This window comes from Vicia villosa, linkage group LG4 (assembly GCF_029867415.1).
Source record: "Vicia villosa cultivar HV-30 ecotype Madison, WI linkage group LG4, Vvil1.0, whole genome shotgun sequence".
NCBI classification, from domain to species: Eukaryota; Viridiplantae; Streptophyta; class Magnoliopsida; order Fabales; family Fabaceae; genus Vicia; species Vicia villosa.
Window position 1 is genome coordinate 183,344,355 of NC_081183.1, and position 18,174 is coordinate 183,362,528.

Sequence of the window (18,174 nt, forward strand, 5' to 3'; positions counted from 1 at the left end):
GATTGGTTAAATTAATGGTTGAAGTTGTGTAAAAAATCAAAGAAAATAGGTGATAAAAAGAAGGGTTTGGTCCCATAGGGACTTGAACTCGTGACCTTGAGGTCACTACTCAAAACAAAAGCCAACTGAGCCACGCTTGTGGCTTGTTAGTAATACGCGCTGGGTACAATATATTTTCAAACTGAATTTTAAAACTCATGAACCAAAAAACGCGCCAAGAACACAATCCCATTTTGAATTTGAATTTTCTGAAAACTGAACCAAATTGATCAAGTGAAGGGTCTAACTCACTCGTTTTTTCATAAGGATCATGATGGTGCCCTCATAATTCATTTATTTTTGTTCTAAGGTGATCAATTTTCTGATGAACACGAAGAACCCTAATTCTGAGATTGATCATGAAATCGTGTATGATTGATGAATTGTGAAATTGATTGAGGGTTAATGATCAGTGATAGTGCAGAAACAAGATAGCAACTCAATTTTTCATTTATGATGTATGTATGTATGAGTTTGAAGTTCATAGCACTTACCTTCAAAAACGGCCAAGCTGGGATTCGAATTCTGCAATAGAGGTGTTACAGAAGTTGTTTCTTGATCTGGATAGCTTCAATGGACCATATGGAAGGTGTCTGGATGTCTGGAACAAGCTGGATTCATCTGAGCATGGCCGTGGCACCTGAACTGCAGTTGCTTCAAGTATGAATCGAATTTGAAGATGGAGGTGTTTCAGATCATGGATGATGGTTGGGACAGCTCATATATGGTATATGGAATGTGTTTGGATGGTTAGATTGGACAGAAATGAGCTAGAATGAAAATTGGCATGATAAGGCTCATTATGTGTTCATATGGAGGTGAGGTAGTGATTTTGAATTCTGAGTGTTTTTGGGGTGTGTGGATGGATCAAACACTTCACATTTGATGTTTATGGGATGTTAGAACCCTCACTTTGCTTAGAAATTGCAAGAGATGGAAATTGCAATTCTCCCTCTTTGAAACTCATGAAACTTGTAACTTAAGAAAGAAGAGAGAAAACCTATGATTATGAGGTTTTGGTGTGAATTTGAATGAAGTTTGGACCTCTATTTATAGGCCAAGGATTCTGAACTCCAAGCTTTGCAAGTTGATCAAAGAATGGTGATTTGGCACTTAAGAGATAGAATGGAATCTTACCATTTAATGCATATGGTTAAAGTTACTAAACCATGGTTAAAATTGGCTATGCTTCTTATCTCTTTCCCATCTGTCTCAAATCAGAAAAATATCTCCAATTATTGCCTCTATGCATCATTACTTGGTCCATTTGGCAATTTGGTTCATAACTTAGTGAAAATGGCTTGAAATTTCAAGTGAAAAGTTCACTAATGGCAAAATTCAAAACCATGGCTACACTCCATATTTTTTCATGCTCTTGGACATTTTGGAAAGCTCATGTGACACACTTCAAAACCCTAGTTGAAAGTTTCTTCAAGACCTTTAAGGAAATGGGTGAAAAAGATCCATGAACTTTGAAGAAAATGAAGTTTTAAGTGAAATTTTCAAAAGATACCAACTTTGAAGCACCATATCTCTTAAATGGTTGATCTTATGGAAAAAATTTATATGTGTCAAAGTTGTTTATTGGATCAAAATCTACAACTTTCATGTTGGAAGTTTTTTTCAGTTTGTAGGTGAAATTTTGAGAAATTCCCTTCCAAAGTTTGGAAAAAACCATTGAAAAACACTTAGAAAATTTTCTAAGTATGAAAGTCAAACTTTTGACTTTTTGATTCTTGATTGATTTTCTTGATTTTCCTTGATCAAATGACTTCTCATATCATATATTGATGATTCAAAACTTCAAAAGTCATGGTTGACCAAAATTCCCCAAAAGTCAATGGTGATCTTGTACAGTTGACTTTTCAGACGAATCGCGTTTCTGGAGATTTCAAATGAAACAGGCTATCCTCACCAAATGAATAGTATGAATGGATCATATTGAGGTATTAGAGGATATTGAGCCATGATTTGAGTTATGACACCATGTCCTGATTAAAAAGTCAGTGGTTTAGTGAATTAGGTCAAAAAACCCTAATTGTCGATCTGATGAAATTGATGACTGTGGATCTTGAATTGAGATGTAATTTCCATTGTATATTGTTATAGGGATTATTTGAAGATGATTGAAATCTTTGATTGACTTCCTGGGGGTTTTTAGGGTTTCCCAAATGTGATCCCTGATTTTAGTCCCTGATAGTTCAAAAACCCTGATCTGAGGATTTGTCTGATCAATCTTTGTACAGGAGATGTTCTGAGCCAATGGATTAGGCCAAAATGATGCACTTGAGGTCTTGATATCATGTCCCAAGTCATTAGGTCAAATCCTGAGCAAAAGTCAGGAGTATGCTGTCTTCAGTCAAAACCCTAATTCAGTCGATTCAAAGCTGTTGAGTTTGTTGAAGTGAATCTCTGAGGACCAAATGTTGATTGTTGATGAAGATAGTTCATTTGAGATGAAGGGAGAACAAAACCTTAATTGATTGTTGTCATACCCCAATTTTTGACCTAAGATACCACCTCATATCATCTGCATATGCATCATTTGCATCTCTAACAAACTGCATAGCTTGTGTTTGTTACTTGTGACTCAGCAGGATTTAATCAGGAAATCACTCATCAGTACAAGTAACAATCAATTAGGGTTTTGTTCTCCCTTCATCTCAAAAGAACTATCTTCATCAACAATCAACATTTGGTCCTCAGAGATTCACTTCAACAAACTCAACAGCTTTGAATCGACTGAATTAGGGTTTTGACTGAAGACAGCATACTCCTGACTTTTGCTCAGAATTTGACCTAATGGCTTGGGACATGACCTCAAGACCCCAAGTACATCACTTTGACCTAATCCATTGGCTCAGAACATCTCCTACACAAAGATTGATCAGACAAATCCTCAGATCAGGGTTTTGAACTATCAGGGACTGAAATCAGGGATCACATTTGGGAAACCATAAAAACCCCCAGGAAGTCAATCAAAGGTTTCAATCATCCTCAAATAATCCCTATGACAATATCCCATGGAAATTGCATCTCAATTCAAGACCTACAGTCATCAATTTCATCAGGTCGACAATTAGGGTTTTTTTGACCTAATTCACTGAACAACTGACTTTTTAATCAGGACATGGTGTCACAACTCAAACCATGGCTCAATATCCTCTAATGCTTCAATGTGATCCATTCATACTATTCATTTGATGAGGATAGCCTGTTTCATTTGAAATCTCCAGAAACGCGATTCGTCTGAAAAAGTCAACTGTACAAGATCACCATTGACTTTTGGGGAATTTTGGTCAACCATGACTTTTGAAGTTTTAAATCATCAATATATGATATGAGAAGTCATTTGATCAAGAAAAATCAAGAAAATCAATCAAGAATCAAAAAGTCAAAAGTTTGACTTTCCATACTTAGAAAAATTTCTAAGTGTTTTTTCATGGTTTTTTCCAAACTTTGAAAGGGAATTTCTCAAAATTTCACCTACAAACTGAAAAAAACTTCCAACATGAAAGTTGTAGATTTTGATCCAATAAACAACTTTGACACATATAAATTTTTTCCATAAGATCAACCATTTAAGAGATATGGAGCTTCAAAGTTGGCATCTTTTGAAAAATTCACTTGAAACTTCATTTTTCTCAAAGTTCATGGATCTTTTTCACTCACTTCCTTAAAGATCTTGAAGAAACTTTCAACTAGAGTTTTGAAGTATGTAACATGAGCTTTCCAAAATGTCCAAGAGCATGAAAAAATATGGAGTGTAGCTATGGTTTTGAATTTTGACATTAGTGACCATTTCACTTGAAATTTCAAGCCATTTTTGCAAAGTTATGAACCAAATTGCCAAATAATGCAAGTAATGATGCATCAAGACAATAATTGAAGATATTTTCTGATTAGAAGATCAGAATGGAAGAGGATAAGAAGCTTGAAGTTTAACCATGGTTTGGTCACTTTAACCATTTTGCATTAAATGTAAAAGATTCCTTTTTATCTCTTAAGCCAAATCATCAAACTTTGATCAAGTTGCAAAGCTCTGAGTTCAGACTCTTTGGCCTATAAATAGAGGTCCAAACTCCATTCAAAATCACACCAAAGTCACACAAATTATAGGCTTTCTCTTTCTTTCTTCGAATGCAAGTTTCTTAAGTTTCAAAGAGGTAAAATGCTCAACCTCTAAACCTTTGAATTTCTGACCAAAGTGATGCTTCCCACAAACCACAAACATCATATGGGATGTGTTTGATCCACTCACACACTCCAAAAACATCTCAAACTCAAAATCACTACCTCACTTCTCAAATATGCATAATCTAAGCCTTATCATGCCAAAATCCATTCAAGATCATTTCTGTCCAAAATAACACTTCTAACACCTTCCATATACTTCATATGAATGATCCAAACACTCACATATGACCTGTAACATCTCCATCTTCAAATTCGATTCATACTTGAAGCAACTGCAGTTCAGGTTCCATAGCTTAGCTCAGGTGAATTCAAACTGTTCCAAGCATTCAAACATGTTCCATAAGGTCCATTGATGCTGTCCAGATCAAGAAACAACATCTGTAACACCTCCAGGCACGATTTCAATTTCCAGTTTGGCCGTTTTTGAAGGTAAGCTACTTGAACTTCAAACTCATACATACATGCATCATAAATGAAAATTTGAGTTGCTATCTTGTTTCTGCACTATCACTGATCATTAACCCTCAATCAATTTCACAATTCATCAATCATACACGATTTCATGATCAATCTCAGAATTAGGGTTCTTCGTGTTCATCAGAAAATTGATCACCTTAGAGCAAAAATAAATGAATTATGAGGGCACCATCATGATCCTTATGAAAAAACGAGTGAGTTAGACCCTTCACTTGATCAATTTGGTTCAGTTTTCAGAAAATTCAAATTCAAAATGGGATTATGTTCTTGGCGCGTTTTTTGGTTCATGAGTTTTAAAATTCAGTTTGAAAATATATTGTACCCAGCGCGTATTACTAACAAGCCACGAGCGTGGCTCAGTTGGCTTTTGTTTTGAGTAGTGACCTCAAGGTCACGAGTTCAAGTCCCTATGGGACCAAACCCTTCTTTTTATCACCTATTTTCTTTGATTTTTTACACAACTTCAACCATTAATTTAACCATTCAATTTAACTTATTTTTTCTTCATTTTTTACACACTTATTATTTTATATATGTATTTTATGAATATCAAAAAAAATCACAAAAATATATTTGTTTAATACATTTTTAATTAAGTTTAAAATAACATATTTTTAAGTGTTTTCTAATACTTTTAAATATTGTTTTTCACTTAATCTTTAAACTTAAATCACTTGTAAATATTTTTTGAACAAACCCTAATCATCTAAGTGTTAATTGAGGATGATCTTTTGATTAAATTGACTTCTTTCAAAATTCAAATCGTTTTAAAACGAGCGATCGCGGTTCTTTTCAAAAACAATGAACCATTTCTTTTTGAAACTTTTGATTAAATCTTTTAATTAATCAATTGATTTTCAAAACGATGTGGGCCTCTCGAATATTAGAGAGTATAAGTCCCTTTCCTCTTTCTTTTCACAGTTTTTCTTTGTACAGAAAACTTTTTCAAAAAAAACAATACTTTTCAAACTGTTTTCAAAACAATAAAACTTCTTCAAAATAAACCTTTTTAAAACAATTTTCAAATCATTTCCAAAACAACAAAACTCCAAACTTCAAAGCTTTTCAATATACCATGGGCCTCCATGTAGGTATAAGTCCCAAGCCCTTTTGTACATACCCACTCTAGTACATGAAATTAGGTATTTCATTGTACGCCTTTTGTACATATCTCAATCAATGCGTTTTTGAACTTTGAATAACAAACCAAAAATGAAGGTTTTCTTTAAATCTTCCCAAAAAATACCATGGGCCTCCATGTAGGTATAAGTCCCAAGCCCTTTTGTAAATACCTGTTTACATAGCTTTGAATAAACTCAAATGGACCTCTCCCCGAGTGTGAGTCCCGAGCCCTGTGTATACAAATGGATCATGCTTACAGGTATATTTCCTTCATAAACTCCATTATATACACACACTTTATCATATATGTATAACTGTCCATATTTGTTCATGTACTTGTTCATACTTGTTCATACTTGTGATTGTGTTATATATGCTTGTTCAACTTAGTACAACACTAGGTTCCCCATAGCCTCCTATTGGGCTTCGTGCAAAGAATCTCCACTAGTTTAGGTTAGGACATAGAGTATGGTTTCCCGGTGAAATCGCTCTAAGAGCTCAAACCAACTATACCATGCCTCCCCTTGGGCTTTGTACAAACGAGTGTCCCTCCCATAGCCTCCTCTTGGGCTTACAATGCAAGGACCCTGGATTGTCCCTCCCATAGCCTCCTCTTGGGCTTACAATGCAAGGACCCTCGGATAGCCTCCTCTTGGGCTTCGTACAAGGACCCACGGGCTTCTTATAAGCATCCCCAATATCCAAAACAAAATACCCTAGGAGATTAGACATTTTTCATCTCTATGCTAGGAGTATCTCTTTTATATCATCATAAACAATCAATCAATCAATCAATCAAACTTTTTTGCCACAAGGCTGGCTAATCAATCAAACTGTTTTACCACCGTACTGGATGATTAATCAAAGTTTTTGTCACAAGGCTGACTTCATTGAAACTTTTGCCACAAGGCTGGCTGATTAATCAAAGTTTTTGTCACAAGGCTGACTTCATTAAAACTTTTGCCACAAGGCTGGTTAAACAAACAAAAACATCTTTATCATTCTAAGCACCCTAAGTGGCATGGCCCCGGGCTTATAATGAAAAGATTTTCAAACAAAAACAAACAGATGTATGTGATGATATAGATTAGATACATCTAGCATTTAGACGACATTTGTCTATTTTCCTTTGCTTCCACTAGCATAAGTGGGAACTACGATTGCTCTGACTTTCTCAACATCCCTTTGAGAATACGTAAGCACAAGGTCGATCCTTGGCGAGCAAAACAAAACACAAAAAAAAACCATTCAAACCTTAGCACCCGTAGACCCCGAGCTACAGATGCTCTGATTCCCTCTAAGGGATATGTATGCAGAGGATCGCGATGATCTTTGCGAGCATAATCAAACAAACACCTTAGGTCCCACCTCTTTCTCACAAAAACCTTCACCACAACAAGAATGGAATAAAACATAACAAAGAAACCTATAGAGTACTATAGATACGTTGGGTGCTAATACCTTCCCTCCGTATAACCAACCCTCTTACCCAAAGATCTCTCCCCCCACTTTTAGGTTATTGCAGCTTTTTTCCTTTTCCTTCTTTGGAAATAATAAAAAGTTTGGTCGAAACAAAGAAAAATCATTTTTTATGAGCACTCGAGCCCAAAGAAGGCATCAGGTGTCTCATCCACAAAAAGAGGAAACAAAACGATTTTTCGCCCGCGACAACAGTGTAACCAACATTTGCATCCATGAAAACAAGAACAACATAAAGTCAATTATAAAAACCATAATAAAAATCACCTCATGGTGTGAATGTAAAACATCTTGATCAAACTGTTGAGTAAGGGAATCCGAATCTTAAAAAGAAAAATAGGAAAAAGAGTTAACAGTGTAACCAACGTTTGCATCCATGAAAACAAGAACATAAAGTCAATTAGAAAAAAGTATAAAGATCATAATAAAAATTACCTCAGGATGTGAATGTGAAACATGTTGATCAAGCTGTTGAGTAAGGGAATCTGAATCCTAAAAAGAAAAAGAAGAAGAGTTAACAGTGTAGCCAACATTTGCATCCATGAAAACAAGAACAACAACATAGAGTTAATTATAAAAAACATAATAAAAATCACCTCATGGTTTGAATGTGAAACATCTTGATCAAAATGTTGAGTAAGGGAATCCGAATCCTAAAAAGAAAAAGAGGAAAAAGAGTTAACAGTGTAGCCAACATTTGCATCCATGAAAATAAGAACATAAAATCAATTAGAGAAAAGTATAAAGACCATAATAAAAATTACCTCAGGATGTGAATGTGAAACATGTTGATCAAACTGTTGAGTAAGGGAATCCGAATCCTAAAACGAAAAAGAAGAAGAGTTAACAGGGTAACCAACATTTGCATCCATGAAAACAAGAACAACATAAAGTCAATTGACAAAACCATAATAAAAATCGCCTCATGGTGTGAATGTGAAACATCTTGATCAAACTGTTGAGTAAGGGAATCCGAATCCTAAAAAGAAAAAGAGAAAAAAGAGTTAACAGTGTAACCAACATTTGCATCCATGAAAACAAGAACATAAAGTCAATTAGAAAAAAGTATAAAGACCATAATAAAAATTACCTCAGGATGTGAATGTGAAACATGTTGATCAAACTGTTGAGTAAGGAAATCCGAATCCTAAAAAGAAAAAGAAGAAGAGTTAACTGTGTAACCAACATTTGAATCCATGAAAACAAGAACAACAACATAGAGTCAATTATAAAAACCATAATAAAAATCACCTCATGGTGTGAATGTGAAACATCTTGATCAAAATGTTGAGTAAGGGAATCCGAATCCTAAAAAGAAAAAGAGGAAAAAGAGTTAACAGTATAGCCAACATTTGCATCCATGAAAACAAGAACATAAAATCAATTAGAGAAAACTATAAAGACCATAATAAAAATTACCTCAGGATGTGAATGTGAAACATGTTTATCAAACTGTTGAGTAAGAGAATCCGAATCCTAAAAAGAAAAAGAAGAAGAGTTAACAGTGTAACCAACATTTGCATCCATGAAAACAAGAACAACATAAAGTCAATTATAAAAACCATAATAAAAATCACCTCATGGTGTGAATGTGAAACATCTTGATCAAACTGTTGAGTAAGGGAATCCGAATCCTAAAAAGAAAAAGAGGAAAAAGAGTTAACAGTGTAACCAACGTTTGCATCCATGAAAACAAGAACATAAAGTCAATTAGAAAAAAGTATAAAGATCATAATAAAAATTACCTCAGGATGTGAATGTGAAACATGTTGATCAAGCTGTTGAGTAAGGGAATCTGAATCCTAAAGACCATAGTTGCATTTGAGGAGTGACTTGAAACGGAGAAAAAAAGACGAAGGTTTGGTTTGTATGAGAAGTGAAGAGACAGTGAGATATTCACAGAAATAAAGATTGGTGAACACGAATTTTACCTAAAGTTTCTAGAAGCTCCGCACCCTTAATAGAGTTCTGGCGGTTTCAAACCAAAACAAAATTTCAAAGTCTTATTTTTTTTTAATTATTAAATAAGAAAATCCCTAAATTATTTTTTATTTTTAGGAAAAAAATTATTTATTAAAATTTTCGAAAAAATATTTTTTTTTTAAAATGCAAATCCTTATTAACTTAATAGTTAGAGAACTACTCTTTATTAATTATCAAAAAAAAAAACAAATCAAATTACCTTTGGAGAGGAGATCGAGCTTCAAATCCAGATCCCGTTACCTTCAAATCCATATCCAGTTACCTTCAAAGCAGATTCAAAGAGCTTAGCAGATAGAGTAAAGAGAGAAGAGATAGAGTAAAGAGATATTTGCATGAACATCTTTTTAACCTTGGATCCGGAGTGCCATGGGCAGTTGGTGGTGCCGGAGTGCCATGGGTGCCATGGGCAGGTGGTGGTCCCGGAGTGGCAGGAGCAGGTGGTGGTGCAGTTGTGGCAGGAGCAGGTGGTGGTGCAGTTGTGGCAGGATTCACAACTGAACTAGGATTCACAACTAAACTAGGATTCACAACTGAACTCACAACACGGCCAATAACCCCTACACGTAAACCACTTTTCACTCTTCCAAAAAAATAACTCACCACCAATCATATCCCCTGCGTCACAATCCTACATAATAAAATAAATGAATTGAAGTTAAACCAACATTGTCTTTATAGAACAGTTAAAACTAGAAATTTAAACACATAGAAACAACAAGAAATCCTAACCAAGCAATTCAAGCAATTAAACAAACATTTGATAAAGTTGTTCAGGGTGTGAATTAAAAGAAATAAAAATCACCTCAGGGTGTGAATGTAAAACTTCATGATTAAACTGTTCAGTAAGGGAAACCGAATGCTAAAAATAAAAAGAGGAAAAAGAGTTAACAGTGTAACCAACATTTGCATCCATGAAAACAAGAACAACAAAAAGTCAATTGACAAAACCATAATAAAAATCACCTCATGGTGTGAATGTGAAACATCTTGATCAAACTGTTGAGTAAGGGAATCCGAATCCTAAAAAGAAAAAGAGGAAAAAGAGTTAACAGTGTAACCAACATTTGCATCCATGAAAACAAGAACATAAAGTCAATTAGAAAAAAGTATAAAGACCATAATAAAAATTACCTCAGGATGTGAATGTGAAACATGTTGATCAAACTGTTGAGTAAGGAAATCCGAATCCTAAAAAGAAAAAGAAAAAGAGTTAACAGTGTAACCAACATTTGAATCCATGAAAACAAGAACAACAACATAAAGTCAATTATAAAAACCATAATAAAAATCACCTCATGGTGTGAATGTGAAACATCTCGATCAAAATGTAGAGTAAGGGAATCCGAATCCTAAAAAGAAAAAGAGGAAAAAGAGTTAACAGTATAGCCAACATTTGCATCCATGAAAACAAGAACATAAAATCAATTAGAGAAAAGTATAAAGACCATAATAAAAATTACCTCAGGATGTGAATGTGAAACATGTTGATCAAACTGTTGAGTAAGGGAATCCGAATCCTAAAAAGAAAAAGAAGAAGAGTTAACAGTGTAACCAACATTTGCATCCATGAAAACAAGAACAACATAAAGTCAATTATAAAAACCATAATAAAAATCACCTCATGGTGTGAATGTGAAACATCTTGATCAAACTGTTGAGTAAGGGAATCCGAATCCTAAAAAGAAAAAGAGAAAAAAGAGTTAAGAGTGTAACCAACGTTTGCATCCATGAAAACAAGAACATAAAGTCAATTAGAAAAAAGTATAAAGATCATAATAAAATTACCTCAGGATGTGAATGTGAAACATGTTGATCAAGCTGTTGAGTAAGGGAATCTGAATCCTAAAAAGAAAAAGAAGAAGAGTTAACAGTGTAGCCAACATTTGCATCCATGAAATCAAGAACTGTTGAAACTGCTGTTTTTGACACTTCAGTTGGCGTAACCGGTTACGCCTGTTACTGTAACCGGTTACGAACCCGTAAAACAGATTTACTGTAGCTGTTGCGTTTGCGTAACCGGTTACGCTATTTGCCGTAACCGGTTACACTGAAGCATAACTGTTTTTCTGTTTTGTTTTTGGGTGCTTAATTGATCCCAATCATTTTGTAACATGTACTATATAAGGAGCTCACTACTCCTATTTTGAGGTTAATGCCAATTCACTATCTCACCCTCAATTACTCTCTCTCTCTCTCTCTCTCTTATTTTCTCTTCTACTCTCTAATCTTCATCTTCTTCAATTGATCATTTCACCATTAAAGAAACCTTAATTTGATTTGTATGTTCCAACATTTGGCATCAAGAGCACTGGTTCTGATCCGATTCCGCTGCAACAATGAGTACCAATGATCGAATCCCATCCAACTTACCGATTCTTGATTCGAAGAATTATGACAAGTGGTCTAAGCAAATGAAGGTCTTGTTTGGATATCAAGAAGTTCTCGATATCGTCAACAATGGTGTCACACCACTTGGGGCTGAACCTACAGCTGCACTGCAAGCCACTTTCAAGGAAGAGAAGAAGAAAGATTACAAAGCTCTCTTCTTGATACACTCTTGCGTCGATGGGGATAACTTCGAAAAGGTCGGTGATTGCGAGTCCGCGAGGCAAGCTTGGTTAATTCTTGAGAAAGCATATGTCGGGGCTGCGAAGGCGAAGGTTGTGAGGTTACAAACTCACAAGAGGCAATTCGAGTTAACGCAAATGGAAGAGAAGGAAACGATCAACGATTATGTGACGCGCATTACGCGTTTGGTGAATCAAATCAAGTCGTGTGGGGAAACTATCTTGGATCAGAATGTTGTGTCAAAGATCTTACGTTCGTTAACGTCAAGATTCGACACCATTGTAGTTGCTATTGAAGAGTCGAAGGACCTTACGTCGTTGAGCAAGGATGAGCTTCAAAGTTCCCTAGAAGCACATGAACAAAGAATGGACGAGAGAGGAAGCGATAAGGCAAAAGCGGAGTTAGCTTTACAAGTTCGCTTCAATGAAAAGAGTAAAGGTTTGAAAGGTAAATGGCCTTCGAAAGTGAAGCAAGGTGATGCTGAAACTAAGCATTCGAAGGGGCAAAAGGGTGAGGGCAGCAGCTCAAATGGTTATGGTGATCGGAGCAACGCGAGAGGTGGAAAACCAAGAGACTTGAGCAAGGTACAATGTTGGAAATGTAGGAAACTTGGACATTTTCAATCAAAGTGTGGTGCTAAACAGCTTGAATCTAGAGGGGATGAAGCCAAAGTTGCAAGACAAGAGGTGGATGATGAAGCCACTCTCTTAATGATGATTACCGATGAGTGTGATGGCATGACGGAGGTGCTGGACAGCAGCTGCAAGTCACGGGACAGCAGCTACAACAGTGCAGAAAATGCGACAGTTTTGAGTTCGGAACAAAATGTGATGATTTCGGTTCGAGATGGAACTCAAGGGAATGAGGAGTGGTACTTGGACTCCGGTTGTTCAACACATATGACGGGAAGAAGAGATTGGTTTGTGCAAATCAATCAAGTGGCGAAGAATAAAGTGAAGTTTGCGGACGATTCCACTCTTATGGCCGAAGGTGTCGGTGATGTCTTGATCGAGAAAAAGAATGGTGGACATTCTATGATCAAGGATGTGCTATATATTCCAGGTATTAAGTGTAACCTTTTGAGTATTGGTCAATTGCTAGAAAAGGGTTACAATATATGGTTGGAAGATAGGATCTTGCGAGTTGTCGATGCTAGTGGTGTGTTGATCCTAAAGGCTCCCATGGCTTCCAATAGGACTTTCAAGGTTGAGCTGAAAGTATTGGAGCATAGGTGCTTAGCTACAGCTGCAAGTAGAGAGGAGTGGTTATGGCATTATCGTCTCGGTCACTTGAATTTTCGTGATCTCAAAGCGTTGCAACAAGAGGGTATGGTTACCGGGCTGCCACACATTAACGTACCAGCTGAGTTGTGTGAAGAATGTGTCAAAGGAAAGCAACACAAACGAAGTTTTAGCAAGGATGCGGGTCATAGGACCAAGGCACACCTTGAGGTGGTGTATTCCGACGTTTGTGGACCTATGCAAGTAGACACATTTGGTGGCAATCGATATTTTGTCACGTTCATTGACGATTTTAGTAGGAAGTTATGGACTTACATCATCAAGAAAAAGGATGAGGTGTTTGATGTTTTCAAGAAGTTTAAGTCCATGGCGGAGAGGCAATGCGGTCGCAAGTTGAAAATACTCAAAACGGACGGTGGAGGCGAATTTACCTCGGTTGCGTTTGGAAAGTATTGTGATGACGAGGGTATAGTGCGTGAGGTTGTACCACCCTATACACCGCAGCAAAATGGTATTGCCGAAAGGAAAAATCGGTCAATTATGAACATGGTTCGAAGCATGTTAAGCGGTAAAAATTTACCGAAGGAACTATGGGGAGAAGCGGTCTCTACGGCCACATACTTACTGAATCGGTGTCCTACGAAGAAGCTGGAGAAACTTACACCGGAAGAAGCTTGGTGTGGATTCAAACCGAATCTAAGTCATTTGCGAGTATTCGGTTCGGTAGCATATAAACATGTGCCGGGACAATTGAGAAAGAAGTTGGATGACAAAGGAGAGGAAATGATATTCATAGGATATCACTCTACTGGAGGTTACAAGCTGTTCGATGCGAGAAATCGAAAGGTTCTGATTAGCCGGGATGTGATTTTTGAAGAAAATAGTAGCAGCAGTCCCAGCGTAACCGGTTACGGCCAGCCAGTACAAACTGGCGTAACCGGTTACAGACAGGAAAAAGGGAAGCCTGGTGAGAACAGCGTAACCGGTTACGGTCAGCCAGTACATGCAGGCGTAACCGGTTACGAGCAGAACAGAGGTCCAACAGCAGAATTTTTTGATGATCCAGTCAGTCCCGAAATAGCTCCGCAGCCTCCGAATGATGGTCAAACTGAAGAACACCGTAGAAGATCAACAAGGCAAAGGGTGTTGCCATCTAGACTTCAAGAATGCGAGATATTCCAAGACAATGAAGTGAACAATGAAGGTGATTTTGTTCATTTTGCGCTTATGGCCGAATCCGAACCGGTGAATACGGAAGAAGCTTTAAGGGATCCAATGTGGATCTGTGCAATGAAAGAGGAGCTGGAATCAATCGAGAAAAATGGCACTTGGGAGTTGGTTGATCTACCGGTTGGTAAAAAGCCTATTGGTGTGCGTTGGGTCTATAAGGTGAAAGCAAATCCGAAAGGCGAGATAATCAAGTATAAGGCTCGATTAGTAGCGAAGGGATTTTTGCAACGTGAAGGAATAGACTTTGAGGAGGTGTTTGCTCCTGTAGCTAGGCTTGAGACCATCCGATTGGTTGTTGGTATTGCAAACAACAACAATTGGAGCATATATCAAATGGACGTCAAATCTGCGTTTTTGAACGGTCCGCTTGATGAGGAAGTTTATGTTGGACAGCCCCCCGGTTTTGTGGTAAAGAATCAAGAGATGAAATACTACAAGTTGCATAAGGCCTTGTATGGTTTGAAACAAGCTCCAAGAGCTTGGAACAAACGCATAGATGGTTTTCTTGTTGACATTGGTTTCAAGAGGTGTGTGTCCGAACATGGTGTGTATGTGAGATCAAATGCTAAGGATGGAGCGATAATTCTTTGCCTATATGTGGACGATCTCTTGATTACCGGCAGCTGTGAGGAGAGTATTTCAAGGTTCAAGAAGGAACTCATGAGTGAGTTTGAGATGACGGACCTTGGAATTATGAAATACTTCCTTGGCATAGAGTTCCAAAGGTCAAAAACGGGACTGCTCATGCACCAAAGGAGGTATGCTCTTGAGATCTTGAAACGGTGTGAAATGGAACATTGCAATGTTGCCATTACACCATGTGAAGCAAGGCTACAGCTGTCCAAAAGTGAGGATGAGCAAGATGTGGATCCAACTCAATATCGAAGATTAATTGGATCATTGCGGTATTTGTGCAATACGCGACCGGACTTGGCATTTAGTGTCGGTATTGCGAGTAGATTCATGGAGAGACCTAAGGTATCTCATATGGCAGCTGTCAAGAGAATCCTTAGATACATTAAAGGAACTCTTGGTTGTGGAATTCTTTTTCCGGCATCGGATACGGGCCGAAAGTGTGAATTACTTGGTTTTACCGATTCCAATTGGTGTGGTGATAAAGATGATAGAAAGTCAACAGCTGGATACATCTTTATGCTTGGTAGAACTCCAATCTCTTGGTGTTCGAAAAAGGAACCGGTGGTAGCACTCTCTTCTTGTGAGGCCGAGTATATTGCGGCGTCGTTGTGTGCTTGCCAAGCCATGTGGCTTATGAATCTATTGAAGGAGCTTAATTGAGGGTGAGGCTATTACTCTCCTTGTTGATAATGTTTCAGCGATAAGTCTTGCGAAGAATCCAATTGCACATGGAAGAAGCAAACATATCGAGATGCGGTTTCATTATTTGAGGGAGTTGGTGAGCGATGGAAAATTACGATTGGGATATTGTCGAAGCGAAGATCAAGTGGCTGACTTGTTGACCAAAGGTGTGACAAATGAAGTATTCAAGAGGCTGAGAATGAAGCTGAGCATGCTTGACTTAGACCAACTGAAGTGAGGTGGTGTGTTGAAACTGCTGTTTTTGACACTTCAGTTGGCGTAACCGGTTACGCCTGTTACCGTAACCGGTTACGAACCCGTAAAACAGATTTACTGTAGCTGTTGCGTTTGCGTAACCGGTTACGCTATTTGCCGTAACCGGTTACACTAAAGCATAACTGTTTTTCTGTTTTGTTTTTGGGTGCTTAATTGATCCCAATCATTTTGTAACATGTACTATATAAGGAGCTCACTACTCCTATTTTGAGGTTAATGCCAATTCACTATCTCACCCTAAATTACTCTCTCTCTCTCTCTCTCTTATTTTCTCTTCTACTCTCTAATCTTCATCTTCTTCAATTGATCATTTCACCATTAAAGAAACCTTAATTTGATTTGTATGTTCCAACAAGAACAACAACATAGAGTCAATTATAAAAATCATAATAAAAATCACCTCATGGTGTGAATGTGAAACATCTTGATCAAAATGTTGAGTAAGGGAATCCGAATCCTAAAAAGAAAAAGAGGAAAAAGAGGTAACAGTGTAGCCAACATTTGCATCCATGAAAACAAGAACATAAAATCAATTAGAGAAAAGTATAAAGACCATAATAAAAATTACCTCAGGATGTGAATGTGAAACATGTTGATCAAACTGTTGAGTAAGGGAATCTGAATCCTAAAATGAAAAAGAAGAAGAGTTAACAGGGTAACCAACATTTGCATCCATGAAAACAAGAACAACATAAAGTCAATTAACAAAACCATAATAAAAATCGCCTCATGGTGTGAATGTGAAACATCTTGATCAAACTGTTGAGTAAGGGAATCCGAATCCTAAAAAGAAAAAGAGGAAAAAGTGTTAACAATGTAACCAACATTTGCATCCATGAAAATAAGAACATAAAATCAATTAGAAAAAAGTATAAAGACCATAATAAAAATTAACTCAGGATGTGAATGTGAAACATGTTGATCAAGCTGTTGAGTAAGGGAATCTGAATCCTAAAAAGAAAAAGAATAAGAGTTAACAGTGTAACCAACATTTGCATCCCTGAAAACAAGAACAACAACATAGAGTCAATTATAAAACCATAATAAAAATCACCTCATGGTGTGAATGTGAAACATCTGGATCAAAATGTTGAGTCAGGGAATCTGAATCCTAAAAAAGAAAAAGAGGAAAAAGAGTTAACAGCTTAACCAACATTTGCATCCATGAAAACATGAACATAAAATCAATTAGAGAAAAGTATAAAGACCATAATAAAAATTACCTCAGGATGTCAATGTGAAACATGTTGATCAAACTGTTGAGTAAGAGAATCTGAATCCTAAAAAGAAAGAGAAGAAGAGTTAACAGCGTAACCAACATTTGAATCCATGAAAACAAGAACAACAACATAAAACCAATTAGAGAAAATTATAAAGACCATAGTTGCATTTGTGGAGTGACTTGAAACGGAGAAAAAAAGACGAAGGGTTGGTTTGTTTGAGAAGTGAAGAGACAGTGAGATATTCACAGAAATAAAGATTGGTGAACACGAATTTTACCTAAAGTTTCTAGAAGCTCCGCACCCTTAATAGAGTTCTGGCGGTTTCAAACAAAAACAAAATTTCAAAGTCTTATTTTTTTTTAATTATTCAAATAGAAAATCCCTAAATTATTTTTTATTTTTAGGAAAAAAATTATTTATTAAATTTTTCGAAAAAATATTTTTTTTTTAAATGCAAATCCTTATTAACTTAATAATTAGAGAACTACTCTTTATTAATTATAAAAAAAAAATAACAAATCAAATTACCTTTGGAGAGGAGATCGAGCTTCAAATCCAGATCCCGTTACCTTCAAATCCATATCCAGTTACCTTCAAAGCAGATCCAGTTACCTTCAAAGCAGATTCAAAGAGCTTAGCAGATAGAGTAAAGAGAGAAAGATAGAGTAAAGAGATATTTGCATGAACATCTTTTTAAACTTGGATCCGGAGTGCCATGGGCAGTTGGTGGTGCCGGAGTGCCATGGGTGCCATGGGCAGGTGGTGGTCCCGGAGTGGCAGGAGCAGGTGGTGGTGCAGTTGTGGCAGGAGCAGGTGGTGGTGCAGTTGTGGCAGGATTCACAACTGAACTAGGATTCACAACTAAACTAGGATTCACAACTGAACTCACAACACGGCCAATAACCCCTACACGTAAACCACTTTTCACTCTTCCAAAAAAATAACTCACCACCAATCATATCCCCTGCGTCACAATCCTACCTAATAAAATAAATGAATTGAAGTTAAACCAACATTGTCTT

At 36.8% G+C, this 18,174-nt stretch overlaps 1 protein-coding gene across 1 annotated transcript; it reads right to left on the reverse strand.

Annotated features, from left to right (window-relative positions):
- Window positions 1–15,949: 15,949 nt before the first annotated feature.
- Window positions 15,950–18,111, reverse strand: LOC131598478 (uncharacterized). The gene is made up of 9 exons (XM_058871074.1): window positions 18,102–18,111; window positions 17,886–18,058; window positions 17,744–17,764; window positions 16,984–17,040; window positions 16,809–16,880; window positions 16,641–16,712; window positions 16,498–16,554; window positions 16,330–16,386; window positions 15,950–16,018 (listed from the first exon to the last, which is right to left on the reverse strand). The coding sequence occupies exons 1-9, from the start codon at window positions 18,109–18,111 to the stop codon at window positions 15,950–15,952; spliced, it is 588 nt and encodes a 195-aa protein (XP_058727057.1).
- Window positions 18,112–18,174: the final 63 nt, after the last annotated feature.

Excerpts from the sequence above, each read along its gene's own strand:
- LOC131598478 (XM_058871074.1), bottom strand. Across the intron at positions 17,041-17,743 it reads TAACTGGATCTGCTTTGAAG|GATTCAGATTCCCTGACTCA; the intron begins GTAACTGGATAT and ends TTTCTTTTTTAG. Across the intron at positions 16,881-16,983 it reads TTTCACATTCACACCATGAG|GATTCAGATTCCCTTACTCA; the intron begins GTGATTTTTATT and ends TTTTCTTTTTAG.